This window comes from Carcharhinus amblyrhynchos, chromosome 18, assembly GCF_965287045.1.
Source record: "Carcharhinus amblyrhynchos chromosome 18, sCarAmb.v2.hapA, whole genome shotgun sequence".
Classification (NCBI taxonomy): domain Eukaryota; kingdom Metazoa; phylum Chordata; class Chondrichthyes; order Carcharhiniformes; family Carcharhinidae; genus Carcharhinus; species Carcharhinus amblyrhynchos.
The window spans coordinates 39,748,928-39,769,843 of record NC_137341.1 but is presented as its reverse complement, the minus strand read 5'-3'; the positions used below and the strand labels follow the sequence as shown (position 1 = coordinate 39,769,843).

The following is a 20,916-nucleotide window of genomic DNA, read 5'->3' as shown; positions in this document are numbered from 1 at the left end:
TCTTGCCAAACCGCTTTGTGGGAATACCTTCACCCAATGGATTGTAACGGCTCAGAAGGTAACACGCCACTGCCTTCTCAAGGATGGCTAACAACTATCAGCTACGTATCACTGATACCCACACATTTTGGACCACTCAATTTATCTGAACTCCGCTGTTCATTCCAACCACAGTTTTTTTCAGGAGAAACATTCGAAGCATGAGTTACCGTAAGTTATAAAGTTTAAGTTTATTAATGTCACAAACAGGCTTATATTTACACTGCACTGAAGTTACTGTGAAAATCCCCTTGTTGCCACACTCCGGCGCCTGTTCGGGTAACACTGAGGGAGAATTTAGCACAGCCTTATCAACGCATCTTTCAGACTGTGGGAGGAAACTGGAGGACCCAGAGAAAACCCATGCAGACACGAGGCGCACATGCAGCAGTCCAAGCTGGGAAATCAAATCGGGGTGTGAGGCAGTAACTGTGCCACCGTTCTGCTCCAGAGAGATGCTGAATAAGATCATGTATCCAATTAACACAAGCAGACTGCCTCTAATTTAATCGAATAATGCAGCTAGCCAGTAATGCTGGAAAGGAATGGAGGGGGTGCAGCAGTCTGAATTTTTTGTAATCGCTGTGCCACAATGCCACCCTACCCTAAATGGGGTGAAATAAGAGCAAAGCTTTGCAGCTCTCAGTTGCAAGCACACTATTATTGTTTACATCACATGCAACCTGCCTTGCAGACAAAAGTTGAGATTGACACTCAGTGAGCAGCCACAGGCTTCTCCAGTACATCACAATCCAGAAAACAGGAGGCTGCCAAAAAGCGTATTATGATGAGGATGCATGTTATAATTGAGGTCCCTTGACACCCAAGGTCACAGCTGCGCAACCTTCATTTTGGTTGCTGTAGTAGAGATGTAAACACAGATGTTCAGAAAGGAGACTTGGCTGGGAAGAGTGTTCCGGGAGAACAAAACGCAGAACAAAATCAATGATATAAGATGAACAAAAAAAAACAAACTTGGAAAAGGAAAAGTTAGACAAATGAAATGCTAAAACAAAGCCACAGTGATTGCAAATGGGAAAATCCAATATTTACTTTGGGGAGAGATGAAGGTGACTGTGTGGTGTGGCAGATGATTGGGGATGGGGGGGGGTGCGGGGGGCAGCAGATGTGGTTGGTGAACTGGAGAATGTTGTTGATCTGATCTTGGAATCCATAGAAAGCGCTCTTTCTGGTTAAAGAACAAAGAACAAAAACAGCCTGGGAACCAGGCCCTTCGGCCCAACGAGCCCACACCGCCATCTTAACACCACCAGTCCCCCCTTCCACCCATGACCCTTGTCTAATGTTTTATGGCTATCCACATTGAGGGAAACTAATTTAGGGACAATTTATTACTACCAATCAGCCTAACAGCACATCTTTGGGGTGTGGGAGGAAACCGGAGCACCCGGAGAAAACCCACGCAAGCACGGGGAGAATGCGCAAACTCCCACAGACACTGGCCCAAATCCATGTGTCTGCACAGCAATCAGTGACAGTCACTGAGCTGTCATCTTGCCCAGTATCTGGTCCAGTTTAGGCACACACTAATGACGTGAAGCACTAGGCCAATCTCGAACAACCAAGAGCAGCCCAAGTACGACCCATCACGTGTATGCCCCTCGTTGGACACAAGGCGGACCGACTTAAAACCTGTGAATGAAAAGAGAGAAAAACACATTATTGTTGTACCATATCCATTTACCTTACCAGGGACGCCCCAATGCTAATGACCCTTATTTAAAACAATCTCCTATATCCACCCATCTTCAACCCAGTCATGTGCCTGTCTAAGTTACTCTTAAATGACTCTAGTGTGTTTCCCTCCACCATCTTTCTTGGCAGAGCATTCCATACCCCCACTACCCTCTGTGTGAAAAACCTCCCTCTAATATCTGTGTTATACCTCTCCCCCCCTCACCTTAAGCCCATGGCCCCTTGCCCTATGTATCTCTATCATAGGAAATAGCTTACCTCTGTTTACTCCATCTATACCCTTCATAATCTTATCTACCTCTATTAGATCCCCCCTCAGTCGCCGTCTTTCAAGGGAAAAGAGCCCCATTTATTCAATCTTTCCTCATACCCCAATCCATTACACAAACCAGCCTCCCATCCAAATTATCAGAACCCACTTACAAAAGGATTTTGTTGTAAAATATCAATTAATGAATTAGGGGCAATAAAGGAAACAGCAAATTATTTGTGTGCGAAATCCCGGATCTGTAAAGTAGCGAAGAAAGTGTGGGGCTAATCATATTTCCAAGAGAGAGAGAGAATCAAAAGAATTATCAATGCATAGGTCAGCAAAGGTTTCACACCTCTCACATGCCAAACTTGAAAGGCCTAATAACAACAGGAATAAATGACTTGCATCAATAGGACTGTGTAGAGACTGTGTGTGATGGATTGGCCTTCATTCACGACCCTTCATCATTTTTTGTGGTCTTGGACAGAGCAGAAGCCACACCAAGCTGTGATACAACCAGAAAGAATGCTTTCTATGGACTCCAAGATTGGATCAACAGCATTCTCCAGTTCACCGACCACCCACCACCGCCCCCTCCCCACCCCCCACCCCCACTACACCACACAGTCACCTTTATCTTTCCCTAAAGTAGATATTGGATTTTCCCATTTCCAGTCACTGTGGTTTTGTTTTAGCATCTCATTCGTCTAACTTTTCCTTTTCCAAGTTTTTTTTTTGTTCATCTTATATTATTGATTTTGTTCTGTGTTTTGTGTAGAGAGATTGTAGCTCAAAGGATGTTCTGAACAGTGGCGACATCTTATGTGACTATCTGGTGATAAGGTTTAAAGAAAAGTGACTAGTTGAGAAAGGAATAGAAGAGCAGAACAGAGGAGGGGAGGTGTGGATTGATAGAATGCTGCCTGCAGTTGAATCTAAGCTAAACTTCTGGTGCTTATATTAAGCCAGAAATATTTTAGGTGGGATTTTCTGTGGCGTGTTTCATGGCGGTGGAAGCAGCCTGCCATTGGCTGGCAGTAGAATCTTCTGGTCCCTCCATTGTCAACAGGGTTTCCTGTTGATTACACCCTCTGCTGCTAGAAAACCCAGATTGTGTCATCAGCGGAACCAGAAGATCCTACTGGTGTCAATTGACTGGAAAGCTCTGGTCTATGAATGTTATATTATTATAATGTACTTCAGAGAAGAAAATCTGCTGCCCTTACATGTGACTCCAGACACACAGCAATGTGGTTGACCCTTAAAATGTTCTCAGGGATGGGTGCGACAAATGCTGGCCAGCCAGCCCATGACACCCACATCCCGTGAACAAATAACAGCAGACCAATAATAAAACTGAAACGGTTGGGCTTTTGTGGAGTCACTTTGCAAATTCTGGATATTTTATCATTCCAAATAAAAGTGATTAATTGAGGATAAACAAAGAACAAAGAAAATTACAACACAGGAACAAGCCCTTCGGCCCTCCAACCCTGCACTGACCATGCTGTCCAACTGAACTAAAACCCTCCATCTTTCCAGGGACCATATCCCCCTATTCCCATTCTATATTTGTACAGACAACCCTTAAATTCACTATCTTATTTGCTTCCACTACCTCCCCCAGCACTGAGTTCCAGGCACCCAACACCCTCTGTATAAGTATCTTGACTCGCACATCTCCTTTAAACCTTGCTCCTCACACCTTAGTCTCAAGTCCTTTCGTAATTGACTGCTACCCTGGGAAAAAGCTTCCACATCCTCTGTCAATGCCCCTCATAAACAGTGAAATGCACTGAAATAAGTATTGACACTTTGATAAAATTACAGAATTTATACGATCAGCTGAAGAAGGGGGTAAATTTGGCACCAATGTGCTAATTCTTGCTTCATACATTCCAACAAAAGGGTCAAAGTTAAGCTTACAAAAGGTCTCCAAGGAACTAAGTAACTAAAATTACTCAATAATTAAAACTGAAGGCCAGCGGAGAAAATAATTATTCTTGGCAATGGGAAAAATTTCACTCTTGCAAATTAATTTAAAAACCAGAAATATTACCAAATGGCTCAAGAATAGAGAACATGCAGTAATTCTTTTCACTCCTGCCCACCACTGGAATTGTTACAGGCGGGACAGACAATTTGATGAACCATTTGAAGGTCCGTTTGCTTAGGGCAGAGATTTCTGGTCTGGGGGTGGGCATGACTGGAAATTCACACCCGATATGTAGGAGCAATGAAACCAGATCGGAAACAAGCAGGTCATCAGCTTATACGGAGAGTTTCTGTTCAACTCCATTCGACATAACGCCCTGTACATCGCCACAGGTCCATAGTGAGATTGCCAGGGGCTCAATAGCAACAGCAACAGCAGAAAGTGTCGGGTAGGGAAAGGGGACAGACCTGTCTGCTCCCTTGGTGAAGGTCAAAATGTTTCAAGTACGCATGGTTTGTGCACTAAGCCAATCAGGGAGGAATGTAATAGTTATTTATAAAAGTTTCTAAAGAATGGAGAATCATAGAAAAAGTAGTCAGTCCCATTCTGTTCTATCAAAAAGCCTTTTCTACACCCATAGTTGTAAGATCCTTAGATGAGTTGTTGAACGCATATAAATCACATTAAAAAGGCACTTTAAATTAGAGATCGCCTGTTCAGTATGAAACAAGTTTGGTCAGGATAAATAATTTATGGAGAGTCAGGTGGCACAGTGGTTCACACTGCTGCCGCACAGCATCAGGGACCCGGGTTTGATTCCCAGCTTGGGTCACTGTGCGGAGTTGCAAGTTTGCCCTGTGTCTTCATGAGTTTCTTCTGGGTGTTCTGGTGTCCTTTCAAAAGATGTGCTGGTTAGGTGCACTGGCCATGCTGAATTCTCCCTCAGTGTACCCAAACAGGCGCCAGAGTGTGGCGACTAGGGGATTGTCACAGCAGCTTCATTGCGGTGTTTATGTAACCTACTTGTGACAATAAATAAACATAATAGATCCTGTGGCATTATTTCAAGAAAAGCAGGGAATTCTCCCCAGTGCCTCACTAATATTTGTCCCTCAACCCAACACCACTGAAACAGACTGGCTATTTATCGGTTATGGTCTGTGTTCCAATTGATTGCTGCATTTCCTCACATCATGACTGTCCTTCAACAGCTAACTGCAAAAGTATTGAGGCTATTGAAGTTGCAAAAAGCACTACTGAAATTCAAGTTCTTCATATACATATAGACAATAGACAAGGCAATCTTGTGGTACAGTGCACAGCATCAGAAATTCCACATTGATGGTTCTCATGATGTGAACAGGAGTTGCAGTAGCACAGGGAAGGTAGGAGATTTACAGGCACACCATTTACTTCTCCTAAAAAAAAATGCAATAACCAAGATTGGTATTCTTAGAGCTTATCCTTACGGCTCTTCTTCCACCGGGAAATAGATACAAATCTCTGAAAACACATTCAGACTCAAAAACAATTTCTTCTTTGCTGTCATCAGACTTTTGAGTGGTTCTATCATATATTAAGCTGATCTTTCTCGTCACCCTACCTGTGAACAGTGTTGCAACTGTAACACTACATTCTGCATCTTATTCTTGTCCCCTGCGTACTTCATGAGTGGTATGTTTTGCCTATACCGCGCAAGAAACAATACTGTTCAGTGTATGCTATTACATGGGACAATATCAACCATTTACAAAATCCACTACTCCAGTTGTAATCTATTAAGAAATTGAATTAAACATACAAAAATTAGGGAGGAAGATTTATTGTTGTAAATCATTTAACAAAATGATAAAAATCTACAGTCACATGATACATCAGTTCCATTAGTTTCATAATCTTTTCAATACAATACAGGTGCAAAATAATTGAAGGGAGCTTTGGTTACTTCTTTAGGTTAGTGGGTACCAGATGCTTAAAGCAGCAGCTAAATGGAGTAACATACGCTATCCACTTGTAGCGGTTCACAGTTGCGATGCTTCATGGTCACAATACCCCTGCCTTGGGCCTGGTCACTTACAATGAAATGCATTGATAATACATTGCTGATCAGCCACACTGTGTTCTGTTTAGACCAGGGTTCTGCTATGATAAAGACGTTGAAATAAAGCAGTGAATTGGGAGTGGCATGTTATAATTTATGTCTCAATCAGGTGCGCAGTTGACAGGACTGCAGCAAATTACTTTATCTACCAATCATATCCTTCAGAGATATCCTGAACCCATCAAACTGCTTTCCTTAAAACAATGATCTGGCTTTTAATTACTGAACTCCTGAACAAAACAAATAAGGCATTTCTGGACAGTTCTTCTACAAAACACAAGACAACACAAGGCATGCAAAACGTACCATCGTCTTCCTCTTCTGTTTTATTTCCAACTGTTCATTCTTCAAGACGCTTTAAAAATTAGGTATTTAAAACAAACAGTCTCTATTTCAATACAAAATACATCCATGCTAAGCATCTGTGCATGTACGCATGCAATGCATAACTTCCCATTGGCAAGTCAACATCAAGTCAGCCCTCTTCCTCAACAGGAAGATCAGTCAATTAAACAAACAGGTTATGGCGCTGTGACTATGGGAGTTACATGGTTACAGCTGTTAGTTATCTTACTTTAACTTCTGGTGACTAGTTTTTTAAATATCTCCCACCTAGGATGCATTCAGGGTCAAAATCCTGGAACTCCCTGCTGAACTGCAGTGTCAGAGTACCTTCGCCTTACGGACTGCATCATAGAATCCCTACAGTGTAGGAGGCCAACATTTGGCCCATTGAGTCTGCACTGACCACAATCCAACCCAAACCCCATCCCCATAACCCCACATATTTATCCTGCTAATCCCTCGGACATGAAGAGGTAATTTAGCATAGCCAATCCACCTAACCCACACATCTTTGGAGTGTGGGAGGAAACAGGCACTCGGAGGAAACCCATGCAGACACGGGGAGAATGTGTAAACTCCACATTGTAGCAGTTAAATGCAGTGGCTCACCACTTTCTCAAGGGGAGTTAGGAATGGGCAATAAATGCTGGCCTTGATGGCAATGCCCACACCACATGAATGAATAAAAATAGTCAGTACAACCAATGATTGGCATTTTAAGGTTTAAATGCAAGTACAGCTGGATTCTAAAAATTAGGCACTTGTTACATTTGTAAAAACAATCTTTTAAAACAGGTTAATTCAACAACTAAATATTCTCACTGTAAATACTTCACTGTGTTGAAATATGTTTGCATTGTAAACTGCAAATGTATATCTGTAATTCTCATATACACAGATAAAACATTCAACATTCAGTCACGTTTCATTATTGAATATCGATTTCCATTCACAATCTCAAAGCACATGATAGCTATAATTTTGTAACTCTTATCGAAATACTTGATCTACTCAGATATATACTATCTTCTTAGCTGATGGATCTTTACTCAGGTAAAATCTATATGTCAACCTTATTCTAACTGAAGTCTATTTTGCTAAAGGCGAACTGTGACAGTATATTATAGAGTAGCTAAACCAGTATGATTGCTCAATGATTTCTAGACTGGTTCTAATTTATATTTTAAAATCAGGAGCCACATAACTGAAACCACTTATGAAGGATGAATATTTATATGGGTGCTATTTGCTTCATTAGAAAATGCATTGGATCCATATGGCATTATGATATAGTAATGGGAAAATGTAAGAATTTTCTTGAGTTGGAAAAGAGGCAAAGCCTTACAGCAAACACATAATTCACATTGAACATCATTTCCAGAACTCTTCTTAGCGTAAGTTGCTACTTTACAGGCATTGCATAATATATATCTTATGAACCTCTGTAGCATGTGACTATGGGAAAATATGGTGTCCACCCCAAACTAACCCGCCCTCCCGCCAATATCTTCCCAGTTATTTCTCCTCTGTGTCCTTCTCACAAGTCAGGAACTTGGACTGAGTGCCAGAGTGCCTCACAAGTCGACAGCTGGCAGCTTGACCAGAAATCCATATGGTACACACTTACAACAAAGATAACTGCACAACAATGATGAGTGAGAATCCTGGATGACTTTGACCTCTCCTAACTGAACAAGGCACAGGTCAAGTGTAGCACCCTCATTTTTATCCTGGCTGACCATACCAGGTACTAAATCAGATAACTTCCCAGATAACGTGGCCGAGTACCACACCACGCTGTCTGTCTACTCAGCTAATCTTCAGGGAAGCCGTGTGAGGAGGGGGCTGGGGGAGGATGGGAGAGAAAGGGGGAGAAAAACGGGAAGAGCTTGTAGATTTCCAATTTTGAAAAATACATGAAAGAGGAACTTAATTTTCTTCAGAAGATCCCATACTTCTACTCACATCTATTGAATCATCCTATTAAGAAATCATATACTGCATGTCAAAGATCAATAATTGTACAACACTGATTGGAGTAAGCTTGTTCTGGAACAGTCTGATTTTAAAGCTTTGTTAATTAATTGCGAGAGCAATTATGCAATGATATTATATAAACCGCTATAAACAGAAGTCAAAACTTAGCAGCAGTATATATTACTTACAATGTGAAATTATTACATCTCAGCCACACATATATTGGCAAAAGTAGAACTTTGGAATACAGAATTTGCCTTTGAGGAAGTAGTGATGAAGAAATCGTACCTCACTACAGCTGTTTCACTATTATTCTTTTAAGGCGGCATTTAGAAGGTAAAAAGATCACAGCTTCAATAATCTGCCTACCTTATTATATTACAAATTGTTTTTTTCTAAAGCAAACAGATCAAATTATGGTTAGCCAATACATGGGTTGAATATTTTACTTGCCTGTGGCCTAGAAATAGTGTGAGCGTGTGTACGTGTGTGGGTTAAATCAGTATAAAACAACACGCAGAGACTGCCAAACTAATGGAAGATGCAGTCACCTACAATGCTGCAGTGTACAATTCCTGCCATTGAAGACTCAGCGAAATACAGAACATTTTCCAGTAACTTCCCCACGCACACACACACACAAAAGTTCAACCCTGTAATGTTTTCCAAAGCCATTCCACTGGTGTGCATTTCAGTCTTGTGCTCTTCTTAACCGTCTCCAGTCAATTACTCAAAAACGCTTAATTCTATTGAACTGACAATGTTAAAACATCAATCCCCTGTTGTAAATCCAGAACTGTAGCTTCCACTGCTGCAGAAAGCACGCCATGCTGGTCAGTCTCAAAATTGGACAGCAATCTTAGAACAGATTGCGCTGTGGCAGCCAATTGGCAGTGGCATTGTTTCTATTCCCAAAAAAAATCCATAAAGGCAAGTCACAGAGAACACTGCAGTCACTTAATGAAACCTTGTGTCCTAACAGGTCCAGACCTGGAGGGAGAAAAATAATGAAAGTGTTAATAGACCTCTTGCAAAATAAAATTCAGCAAGGGCCTTGTACCTCTAATTAAATTATTTTGGTTTGTCTTAAAATGTCCAAACATTCAACAACAAAATCTCTTCCAGGCAATATTTACATTTGAAAATTGTTCCTTTAACACTGACTTACAGATCCAACTTTATGCATCATAAGACGTTCTGTCATAGACGGTGCAGCTCCAGTGCAACGGGTCAATATATGGTCAGGAGAAAGCTCTCAACCTGATAGCCCCATGTCCCTAATCTCAGCCTTGCCCTTATGGAGAGGTGTAACATGAATACCAGGAGTTTTTCCACAAGGAAGTGAGCTGGTTAACAATGGCCAAGTCCTGGGATCAGCAGTTATTACACAAATGCTTCCAGGACCTTGCCTCATCCCAAGACTACAACCTCCTTCATGCCTGCATTACAGAGTTTTCTGGCTTGTCCACCCTCATAATCCCTACTCTTCTCTCCAACATCCATTGCAGAGCTTCAAGCCTGCACTTCCTGCACTCTGGAATTCCCTTAAGCCTTTTCAAATTGTTACATTTCTCTCACCAAGATGTTTCTAATCAAGTGTCCCCCCAGCTCCTCTAACTTTAGTTGTTATAATTTTCCCTCTCCTCTCTAACAGTATAAATCATTTTGAGTTGAAAAAGAAACTACAATACAGCCCTAATATTAAGCAACACAAAATCAACCACAGTTAAACATTTTGAAATGAATTACTATTAACAAATGCAAACTAGAATAATGCTGGGAAATACATATTGTTCAGTCATTATGTATGAAGGCAGAAGACAAGATATTTTGTATGTATCTGGGCTGTCATGCAGTCTTTCCTCTTCACAGATGTTGACTAATCTGAGGTACATTTCCAGCATTTTCTGTTTTACTTTTAATGTTTCTAGCATTTGACGTTTGCCATCATATTTTGTATAAGAAACTTAAGTTGCTTACTTTAACTGTGCTGTCCACTGCACCTGAGAAGAGCCGTCCTCTGGACACAGCGAGGGCAGTAACACTGCCTTGGTGACGGAGCAATGTCTGTGTACAGATCATGTTATCCATACTCCAAACCTAGAGCAAATTATAAATATGGACATGAGGACAGTAAACAGTTCTACACTTTAAACATCATGAACACAATAGTAGGGGATTTTAATTTTCCACATATAGATTGGGACTCGCATACTGTTAAAGATTTAGACACGGTAGAGTTTGTTAAATGTGTTCAGGAGAATTTTCTACATCAGTATATAGAGATGCCAACTAGAGAGGATGCCATACTGGATCTCCTATTGGGAAATGAGTTAGGGCAGGTGATGGATGTGAATGTGAGGGAACACTTTGGATCCTGATCATGAATAAGGATAGATCTGGTCCTCGGGTTGAAGCTCTGAACTGGAAAAAGGCCAAATTTGATGAAATGAGAAGGGATCTGGGAAGTGTGGATTGGCACAGGCTGTTCTCTGGTAAGGATGTAAATGGGAAGTGGGAGGCCTTCAAAGGAGAAATTTTGAGAGTGCAGAGTTTGTAGGCTCCTGTCAGGATTAAAGGCAAAATAAATAGGGATAAGGAACCTTGGTTCTCGAGGAAGATTGTAACACTGATTAAGAGGAAGAGAGAGTTGTATGTAACATACAGGCAGCAAGGAACAGATCAGATGCTCAAGGTGTATAAAAATGCAAGAAGCTACTTAAGAGGGAAATCAGGAGGGCTAAAAGAAAGCATGAGGTTGCTTTGGCAGACAGAGTGAAGGGAAATCCAAAGAGCTTCTATAGGTATGTTAGGAGCAAAAGGATAGTGAGGGAAAAGATTGGTCCTCTTGAAGACCAGAGTGGTAGACTGTGTATGGAACCAAAAGAGATGGGGGAGATACTAAATGGGTTTTTTGCATCCGTATTTACTGAGGAAACGGGCATGAAGTCTACGGAAATTGGGCAAACAGGTAGGGAGGTCATGGAACCTTTACAGATTAAAGAGGAGGTGCTGGCTGTCTTGAGGCAAATCAGAGTGGATAAATCCCCAGGACCGGACAGGGTATTCCCACAGACCTTGAGGGAGACTAGTGTTGAACTTGCAGGGGCACTGACAGACATATTTAAAATGTCAATATTCACTGGGGAGGTGCCAGATGATTGGAGGGTGGCTCATGTTGTTCCGTTGTTTAAAAAAGGTTCCAAAAGAAATCCGGGAAATTACAGGCCAGTAAGTTTGACGTCGTTGGTTGGCAAGTTATTGAAAAGTGTGATAAGGGATAGGATCTACAAATATTTGGATAGACAGGGACTTATTAGGGAGGGTCAACATGGCTTTGTGCATGATAGGTCATGTTTGACCAATCATAGTTTTTCTAGGAGGTCACCAGGAAAGTGGATGAAGGGAAAGCGGTGGATGTTGTCTACTTGGATTTCAGCAAGGCCTTTGACAAGGTCCCTCATGAGAGGTTAGTTAGGAAGGTTCAGTTGCTAGATATAGATGGGGAGGTTGTAAATTGGATTAAACATTGGCTCAATGGAAGAAGCCAGAGAGTGGTTGTGGAGGATTGCTTCTCTGAGTGGAGGCCTGTGACTACTGGAGTGCCACAGGGATCAGTGTTGTATTCATTGTTGTTTGTCATCTATATGATCTGGATGATAATGTGGTAAATTGGATCAGCAAATTTGCTGATGATACAAAGACTGGAGATGTAATGGACAGTGAGGAAGGTTTTCAAAGCTTGCAGAGGGACTTGGACCAACTAGAAAAATGGGCTGAAAAATGGCAAATGGAATTTAATGCAGAAAAGTGTGAGGTATTGCACTTTGGAAGGACAAACCGAAGTAGAACACACAGGCTAAATGGTAGGACTCTGAAGAGTGCAGTTGAACACCGGGATCTGGGAATACAGGTACAGAATTCACTAAAAGTGACGTCACAGGCAGATAGGGTCGTAAAGAGTGCTTTTGGTACATTGGCCTTTATAAATTGGAGTATCGAGTATAAAAGTTGGAGTGTTATGGTAAGGTTATATAAGGCATTGGCCGAATTTAGAGTATTGTGTACAGTTTTGGTCACCTAGTTACAGGAAGGATGTAAATAAGGTTGAAAGAGTGCAGAAAAGGTTCACAAGGATGTTGCCGGGACTTGAGAAGCTGAGTTAGAGAGAGATTGAATAGGTTAGGACTTTATTCCCTGGAGCGTAGAAGAATGAGGGAAGATTTGATAGAGGTGTATAAGATTTTGATGGGTATATATAGAGTGAATGCAAGCAGACTTTTTCCACTGCGGCTAGGGGAGAAAAAAACCAGAGGGCATGGGTTAAGGGTGAAAGGAGAAAAATTTAAAGGGAATACTGGGGGGGGCTTCTTCATGCAGAGAGTAGTGGGAGTGTGGAATGAGCTGCCGGATAAAGTGGTAAATGCGGGGTCACTTTTAACATTTAAGAAAAACTTGGACAGGTTCATGGATGAGAGGGGTATGGAGGGATATGGCCCAAGTGCAGGTCAGTGGGATAAGGCAAAAAATGGTTTGGCACAGACAAAAAGGGTCAAAAGGCATGTTTCTAAGCTGTAATCTTCTATGGTTCTATGGTATGTGGTTACCTGTGGTTAGTTTAAAAACATGGTGGCACTTTGAATACATGGGAAAGAATAAAAAGATAAATTTTGCTATTCCAAATGCCAATATTCCAAATTTTATTTCTAAAAAATAAAATATTGCTAACAATTATTGGAAGATGTAGAAACTATGTCCAATCTATTTAATGGACTTGGGTGACAGGACCAAGCCTATTCTAGCCAATTTGCTGATAATACAAAGATAGGTGGGAAAGCAATTTGTGAGGAGGAAACAAAGAGACTGCACAGGGGTATAGATAGATTAAGTGAATCAGTAAAAAATTGGCAGATGGAGTATAATGCGGGAAATTGTGAGGTTGTCCACTTCGGTTGGAAGAATATAATAATAAAATATTACTTAAATACAGAGACGACTGGATATTGCAGTAATGGGTGTGCTTGTAGATAAAACCTAACAAGTTAGCATTCAGGTATAGAAAGTATTTGGGAAGACAAATGGTTGTTGGCCTTCACTGCAAGGGGGATGACGTATAACAGTATCAAAGTTTTTCAACGACTGTATAGAGCATTGATAAACCAGACCTGAGAGGACTGCATATAGTTTCGGTCTCTTTATTGAGGGAGGAATATACTCGTGTTCAAGACAGTTCGAGAAGGTTCATTAAGTTGATTCCTAGGTGAAAGTGTTATCTTATAAAGAAAGGTTAAGCAGGTTGGGCCTATGCTTATTGGGGTCCAGAGGGATAAGTGGGGATCTTGTTGGAACATATATGGTTCTGGGGGGCCTTGGCAGGGTAGATCCCACTGTGCGGGTTTTGGAGCCAAAGAATAGACTAGTTCCGAAGAAAGCCATTTGAAGCGTTAACGCCGGCCGGCATTTTCTGGCCTTTCCATGCAGGGCTCATTGGGAGAAATTTGGCGGCTCAGTCAGAAGGCCATTGACTTTCACCAGGACCAGACCATCTTGGCAGGGGGCGGGGCCAGACCATCTTGGCAGTGGATGGGACCAGGTGATCCCGTCCTGTTTCTTTCTCGACAGATGCTGCAAGGCCTGCTGTTTTTCCAGCATTTATAGTTTTTATTTTAAAACTGGGGACTTAGTTTCAGAATAAGGGGTCATCCATCGATAATGGAGATGGAGAGGAACTTCTCTCAGGAGGATCATTGAACTGCTGGAATTCTCTGAGCCAGAGAGCAGTGGAGGTTGAATCATTGAATATATTCAGGGCTGAGATTTGTCTAAAGTTATGAACAGACAGAAAAGAAGAGTTGAAGCCAGGAGCAGATCAGCCATGATCTTACTGATTGGCTAAACAGGCTTGTGGGGCCATGTGGCCTACTGCTGCTCCTATTTTCAAATCAACACTTCCATACAATATCAAATTTGATCAAAACAATCACTTTAAAAGATTTATTTGTACAAGGAACAGTTGCCAAGAAAAGGCAAGATTATATTGTACGACACTGCAAGACCACTGGGCAGAATTCTCCGATCTGGTACTAAGTCCCGTGACGAGGACAAATGTGGTGACGGGGGACCATTTCCCACCACGTAGGTGACAGAAAAATAACCAGGCCATGTTTTCCATCTCCGGCGTAATCAATGATGCATCTGGGAATTTTGTGCCATCTAACGCAGCAGGGCAAGTTTGTTTGCGTGCAACTAGCTGTCCTATCCAGATGCGTATCTAAAAGGCACTGGATGTCAATGACCCGCCATTGAAGAAAGAAGATGGACTTACAGGAACACATTGAGGCTAGAATATGGGCCTCCTCGAAGATACTCAAGTTGGAAGATACACCTGATAGGTGCTCCTCCAATTCACTGCTGTGTCACTCCAGGATTGGGGTGGTGGTGGTGGTGGTGTGGAAGAGATAGTCCAGTCAGATCTTCATCTGCATCGCATTAGCGGGATGCTAATCAATTTCATGCTGGCCTCAAGCAGGATTCCCCTGTGTCATGGCAGACAGCATCGGAAAATCCCACTGTAATTTCATGCTGGCATGAAACTGATCTTTGGGTCTCCTGCTGGATTCTTCCCCATCCCCCTCTCTGCCATCCCAATAGCATGGCATTGGGAGAATTCGGCCCAAAATTCTTCTCCTCCTACCAATGACAGAACAACTACACACACCGTAATACTGTGGATTACTTAATCATTTTCCTCAAATTTATCAAGATAAAAAGATATCTACTATTTATCAAGATAAAAAGATATTTACTATCAATCTAGTACAGTTGCATTTAAGATTATTAGAATAGAGAAGAAACACACTAAAGCCCTGAAATATCTATGGAACCATTTAAAGGTCTGCGCCTGGTTAAATCTCTATTAAACCCTGTAATAGCATTTGTCTTTGTTTGATTAGCACGTGAGAGTGAGCCTGAACAACAACTGGAAAGGTATTAGGAGGCTGTTGCATAATTAAAGGTTTTAGGGGATATCAACCACAAATATGAAGCATTGGAGTCTTGAAACTCCATAAACCTGGTCTGACAAAACACAGGTGCACAATTGTGAGGGAACACAACAAGGGGGAATATAACACTAGGGATTCAGGGAAATAAAAGTCGTGCTTGCAGTTAGCACCTTCAATGCAGGATTACAAGCATACTCTCCCACATCAATATATAGTCTCATGCTGATGGTGGTATTTTCTATGTGCTTTTAGTTACTGTAAATGGTGCAAATGCTTCATGTAAGTACATTGTTCAACTATAGCAGATACTAGCAGGAAGATTACTGACAATAACATGTAAGGAAATGGATCAACTTGTCTCCATTGTTTACAGTTTCATGTGAAACTATTAACTTACCCTCAGTGATCGGTCATAAGATGCACTGAAGACTTTGGTCTGGTCTGGTGTTGAAATCACAGCCAGTGCATATACTGTCCCCACGTGGCCAGTTAGTGTTCGGACCTGTTCTTTAGATTCTATATCCCACACCTATGAAAAAAGTGATTGTAACATTCTCATCAATTAAATCTTCTGAAGTACGTTAATAAAGTTACTCTTTAGGGAAGAATAATACTTACATGGATAAGATTTTCATAGGTTCCACATACAATGTGGTGATTAGTAACTGCGATGGAGTACACACTACCGCCAGAAGTTTGCAATACATGCACACATTCTAAGGTTCTTATGTCCCAGATCTGCAAATGAAATTTAAATGTACATCATAGTTAAGAGTAAAAATATAGCTGTTAATATTCCTTAAAAATACAGGTGGGATTCTCCCAAAGATTCTAAGTGCCGAATTCATGTAAGAAGAGACTCCCGCTGTGTTTTTTTTAAATCAGGGTTCTCAAAACAAATCTCTCACACTCTGTGCAACACAGAGTGCCTCAGAGAGATTCACACTGGAAATCAGGGGGCAGGACCTATTCCTGCTGGCGAGGCTGGCAGCATAGTGCTGAGTAGTGCTGATCTATCAGAGCAGAGATTGATACATGTGCAGTAGCCCCGTGATTCCCCATTGCTGCCCCTCTGATTTGGTTCAAGATCTACCGATTCCACCCCAACCCAATGAGCCCCTTATCTTCCTCAGAGAAGGGTCGGTGGGGGGGAACGACTTCCATTCCGGGCCCTCTAATCATACTCAAATGCTGATCTTAATATTTCAATCAGCTCTGCGCTGAGTTGATAACGCCAGACGGGAGTAATTCTGCTGACTTTTTTTTAGAAGCAAGATTCTCAAAACAAATATCCTGCACTCTGTGCATCACAAAGCGCTTCAAAGAAATTCACACAGGAGATGCACAGAGGCCATGGCGCACAGTGGGCTGGGAGAAACAGCCGCAAAAACTTTCAACAAGCAAAGTTAACTTATTACATATCCTTCTGGTCTGAAATAAATGATTCAAGTTATCATCCTTTTAGGGGGGATAATGTAAATTAATTCAGTTAAAAACATAAGGAACCCATAGGATATATGTTGATTAAGTGGCGATGCTGCAAAGATTTAATGACATATTGGGCTTTCAAAAGAATGAAATCTCTGATTTACTTTTCAACATTATTTGATGTATTTCACAATACAAATGGACATAAAGCAGTCATCAGTCAGCAAGTACAAAACTCAATTCTTCTCATTACAATGCATAAATGCTAAAAGATGAAATACGTTGCAGAACGTATGCTACATATCCCAGAGTGCTAACCCCTTTTTAACACTAGGTGGCTTTTCCAGCTTCCAAACAGACTATTCGCCTCAAGTAAAGGAATTTCTGTAGCTATGCATTACAATTATAAAACAACATACAACAAAAACATTTCATAAAAATTATAAAGTTATTAAACATTTTAGGGCTTAAGCTTGGGTTTTAAGGTTTGTGTCCAATTTTGATCATTTATAAACATTAATTTCCATTAAGTGCCCCCCCCATCAACACAAATCATACTGGTGGAAAAATTGAACAGTGCCGCATCTGTTAAGAGTTATACAATTGTTACCATGGATACAGGGTCAGTATTTGGGTTTATGGGTATGACACACAGCTTTGGCAATTTACAAAGACTGCTGTTAAAGGAGGACTTCAGAACAGGATTGCATGTGCAGATATTTCTCAAAGCAATTTGTAAATGAGAAATAAGTTAATACCTGCATCATTGTATAGAAAAATATAGCTGAAGGTTATACATCTCTTTTAGGAACTGGTGTTAATTTCTGACCTATAATGGTTAAATATAACGATTGATACCAGGCCCACATATACTGCTTCCGAAGGACAAAAACCCAAGCATTTAATTCTAATATAGATATTGAAATACAAAAAAAATTATACATAATACTCTCTAAATCAAAAATTGAACCTTTTACTATATTACTATGAAACTTGGAGACTCTCTCTGCAATAGTACAGGGGAAATTATTAATATGTTCCATTAATTAGCTCTTACACAGATTAAGCTAAATTAGTCTAAAAAATTTAGAGGAATTTAAATGTCTGTTATCAAACATCAGTATGGAACAAAAGCTACACATATCGGGTGGGATTTTACAGCCTCGCTTGTCCCGAAACCATAAAATTCTGCCTCAGGTCAGCTGACCTTCCCATGCTCTGACTTTCGCCCACTCCAATTCCCCAGGCAGGTGGGCCGGTAAAATTCCGGCCATCAAGTCAGCAGCTGCTATTTTATAAATTATATCCGTTATTTAAAAAGTATTATTGATCATTTTGTTCACACAATTTGCTGTTTTACAACGACTGAAGCATCTCTAAATGGCTTCTTTTAGAACGATTAACCTCATAATCGGAATGTATCAAAATGTGAAAACTTAATTATGCGCAAAAATGAAGAAAACTAACCTTGATTGTCTGATAAGATCCACTGTAAAGATGATTTTGTGATGCCACCAGCGCACGTACCCAATGATTCAAACCAGTGAGCTCTTTCTTCAGATTCAGATCTGTGCTCACAATGTCCCAAACCTTAGGAGGGTATCACATTAAAACAAGTTAATAAAAATGGAAAACTGCCAAGGTAACTGATGAATTCTACTTTTGTAAAGCCCATTATAGTATTGACATGGATCATTTATAGGAAATCGTCTGATCCTTCACCATAAGCAAGTTCCATCAAAAAGCAAAATGACACTGATGAATTAACATTCAAGAGTTGAAGTCATGACCTCCAATAGAATAACTACCTTAATAGCTTTGAGTGAGCCACTGAAGAGCATATTGTGTGAAGATACCAAAGTGCAAACTGGATTGTCATGCGCACGAATGGTATTGACTTTTTGCAAAGCTGGAATATCCCACACCTGGAGAGATTCAAAAGGGAAAAACTCATCAACTCAACAGCATAAGTACGGAGACAATTATGGAGAGAGAGATGGATGGTGAGCATAGGAGTGAGACACATAGACACAAACAGAAATTAATAAAAATCCAGCAGAACAATATAGTTACATTTGTAATTATACTTTTTACAAATTCACCTAGAGTCATAGTCATAGAGGTTTACAGCATGGAAACAGATCCTTCAGCCCAACCTGTCCATGATGCCTTTTTTTTTATAAATATACCCCTAAACTGATCCCAATTGCCTACAATTGCCTCTATACCTATCACACCCACATAACTGTCCAAATGCTTTTTATAATATAAAATTGTACCTGCCTCTACTACTACCTCTGGCAGCTTGTTCCAGACATTCACCATCCTCTGTGTGAAACAATTGCCCCTCTGGACACTTGTGTATCTCTTTCCTCTCACCTTAAATCTATATCCTCTGGTTTTAGACTCCCCTACCTTTGGGAAAAGATATTGACTATCTACCTTGTCTATGCCCCTCAGTATTTTATAGACTACTATAAGGTCACCCCTCAGTCTCCTACGCTCCAGAGAAAAAAGTCCCAGTCTATTCAGCCTCTCCTTATAACTCAATCCATCAAGTCCCAATAGTATCCTAGTAAATCTTTTCTGCACTCTTTCTAGTTTAATACTATGCTTTCTATAATAGGGTGACCAGAATTGCACACAGTATTCCAAGTGTGGCTTTAGCAAAGTCTTGTACAATTTTAACAAGACGTCCCAACTCCTGTAGTCAATGTTCTGACCAATGAAATCTGTCCAAATTACTTTTACAGTAATTTCTATTAGTAAACTTACAATTATTGTGCAATCTGCAGAGCCACTGTACAACTTGTTCCTGCAAATCAAAATTAAAAAAGAATTTGAGTGCACACTTGAATTTGCTTTATTTGAAGAGTGACATCCATTAGAAAACTAACGTCGGAATTTTGTGTTGCTTGGGTGGACTCATGTCCGACACACGAGAAATTGCGTGATATTTCAGTCAGTGTGCGTGTGCAGGAGTGGGGAACTTGCCAAATGAAATGTTGCACATTTCAGACACCAACATCTAAATGGACAATTAAACCCATTAAGAAATCAATCAAAAGTGACTTTATGTGGCTTGACCAGTTTTATGGTTAGCCAATGGGCCAACTGGCCAGGTGACCATGTATTTCTTACTACAGCCTCAATCCAAGGTGGGATGAAATGCCTGGGGTGAAATAATATTTAAAAAGACACCTGGGGGAAGGAGGTTTTTGGAATTCTGCTGTTACGTATTTCAATTTGCTGCATAATTTGCAATGTTTTTACATCACATTTAATTTGTAGTGGTCTGCAGTTTTCTGAGACAGCTCCACAACAGCTATCAGCCTAGAGGGAGCCCAATAGAAGCATCAGCCTGTATCCTCCGTTGGCACCTGCTCGCTTCATGCACCCATGGCAGTACTGAGCCTTTCTCACCCACACATTTCATGCTGGCTGCAGATTACTTGGCCAACCAGCATGACATCACGTTGCTGGGCTCATCACAGCCTGAAGTGCATCTAACGTCTGTTTCTGGCCTCACTGTGTGTAAAATTGAGGCCTAAGTGCCAGCAAAAACAACTGGCATTTTTGTTCTGCCTTTAACAAAGGCAAACATCCTAAGAACTGTTAAGCAAACAAAATTTTACATCATATAAGCCAATATAAGTCAGTGAGCATGGAGGTAATTAGTGAACGAGACTTGGTGTGTATTAAGGTACAGGGAGGAGAGTTTGGTTGAACAAGTTTACAGAAGGTGCAAGAAGAGAGGCCAGCCAGGAGAATACTGGATAGTCAAGTCTAGAGCTAACAAAAGCTCACAGGAGTATTTTAACAGCTGATAAGCTAAGATAAGGATTAGCTGGTTTTGGTCTTCCCAATATTAAAAGGAATTTCTGCTCGTTGCATTGTCCGAGTTGAACCAGCATGACAGGTCAGAGGCAGTGGAGCAGTCCAGAGAGATGATGGTGAGGGAGAACCAAGTGTCACAGTGTGCATAGGAACCTGATGCTAGTTATCAGATTATGTAAGCAAGGGGCAGGGGGTAGATGAGAAATAGGAGGCAGCAAGGATAGATCCTTGGGGAAGTCCAGAAGCAATAGCCTGGGAAAGGGAAGACAAGTCATTCTTG

The 20,916-nt window shown here is 40.9% G+C and overlaps 1 protein-coding gene across 4 annotated transcripts in view; it reads right to left on the bottom strand.

Annotated features, from left to right (window-relative positions):
- Window positions 1–5,750: 5,750 nt before the first annotated feature.
- Window positions 5,751–20,916, bottom strand: part of traf7 (TNF receptor-associated factor 7) — a 66,966-nt gene continuing 51,800 nt past the window's right edge. For all 4 annotated transcript variants that reach the window (XM_080206860.1, XM_080206861.1, XM_080206862.1 and 1 more), the window contains 7 exons: window positions 19,575–19,614; window positions 18,608–18,724; window positions 18,267–18,389; window positions 15,990–16,109; window positions 15,769–15,900; window positions 10,348–10,467; window positions 5,751–9,357 (listed from right to left, as the gene is read on the bottom strand). In XM_080206860.1, coding sequence (XP_080062986.1) covers window positions 9,343–9,357; window positions 10,348–10,467; window positions 15,769–15,900; window positions 15,990–16,109; window positions 18,267–18,389; window positions 18,608–18,724; window positions 19,575–19,614 — 667 coding nt within the window. In that variant the 3' untranslated portion in view covers window positions 5,751–9,342. The remainder of the gene's footprint in view (window positions 9,358–10,347; window positions 10,468–15,768; window positions 15,901–15,989; window positions 16,110–18,266; window positions 18,390–18,607; window positions 18,725–19,574; window positions 19,615–20,916) is intronic.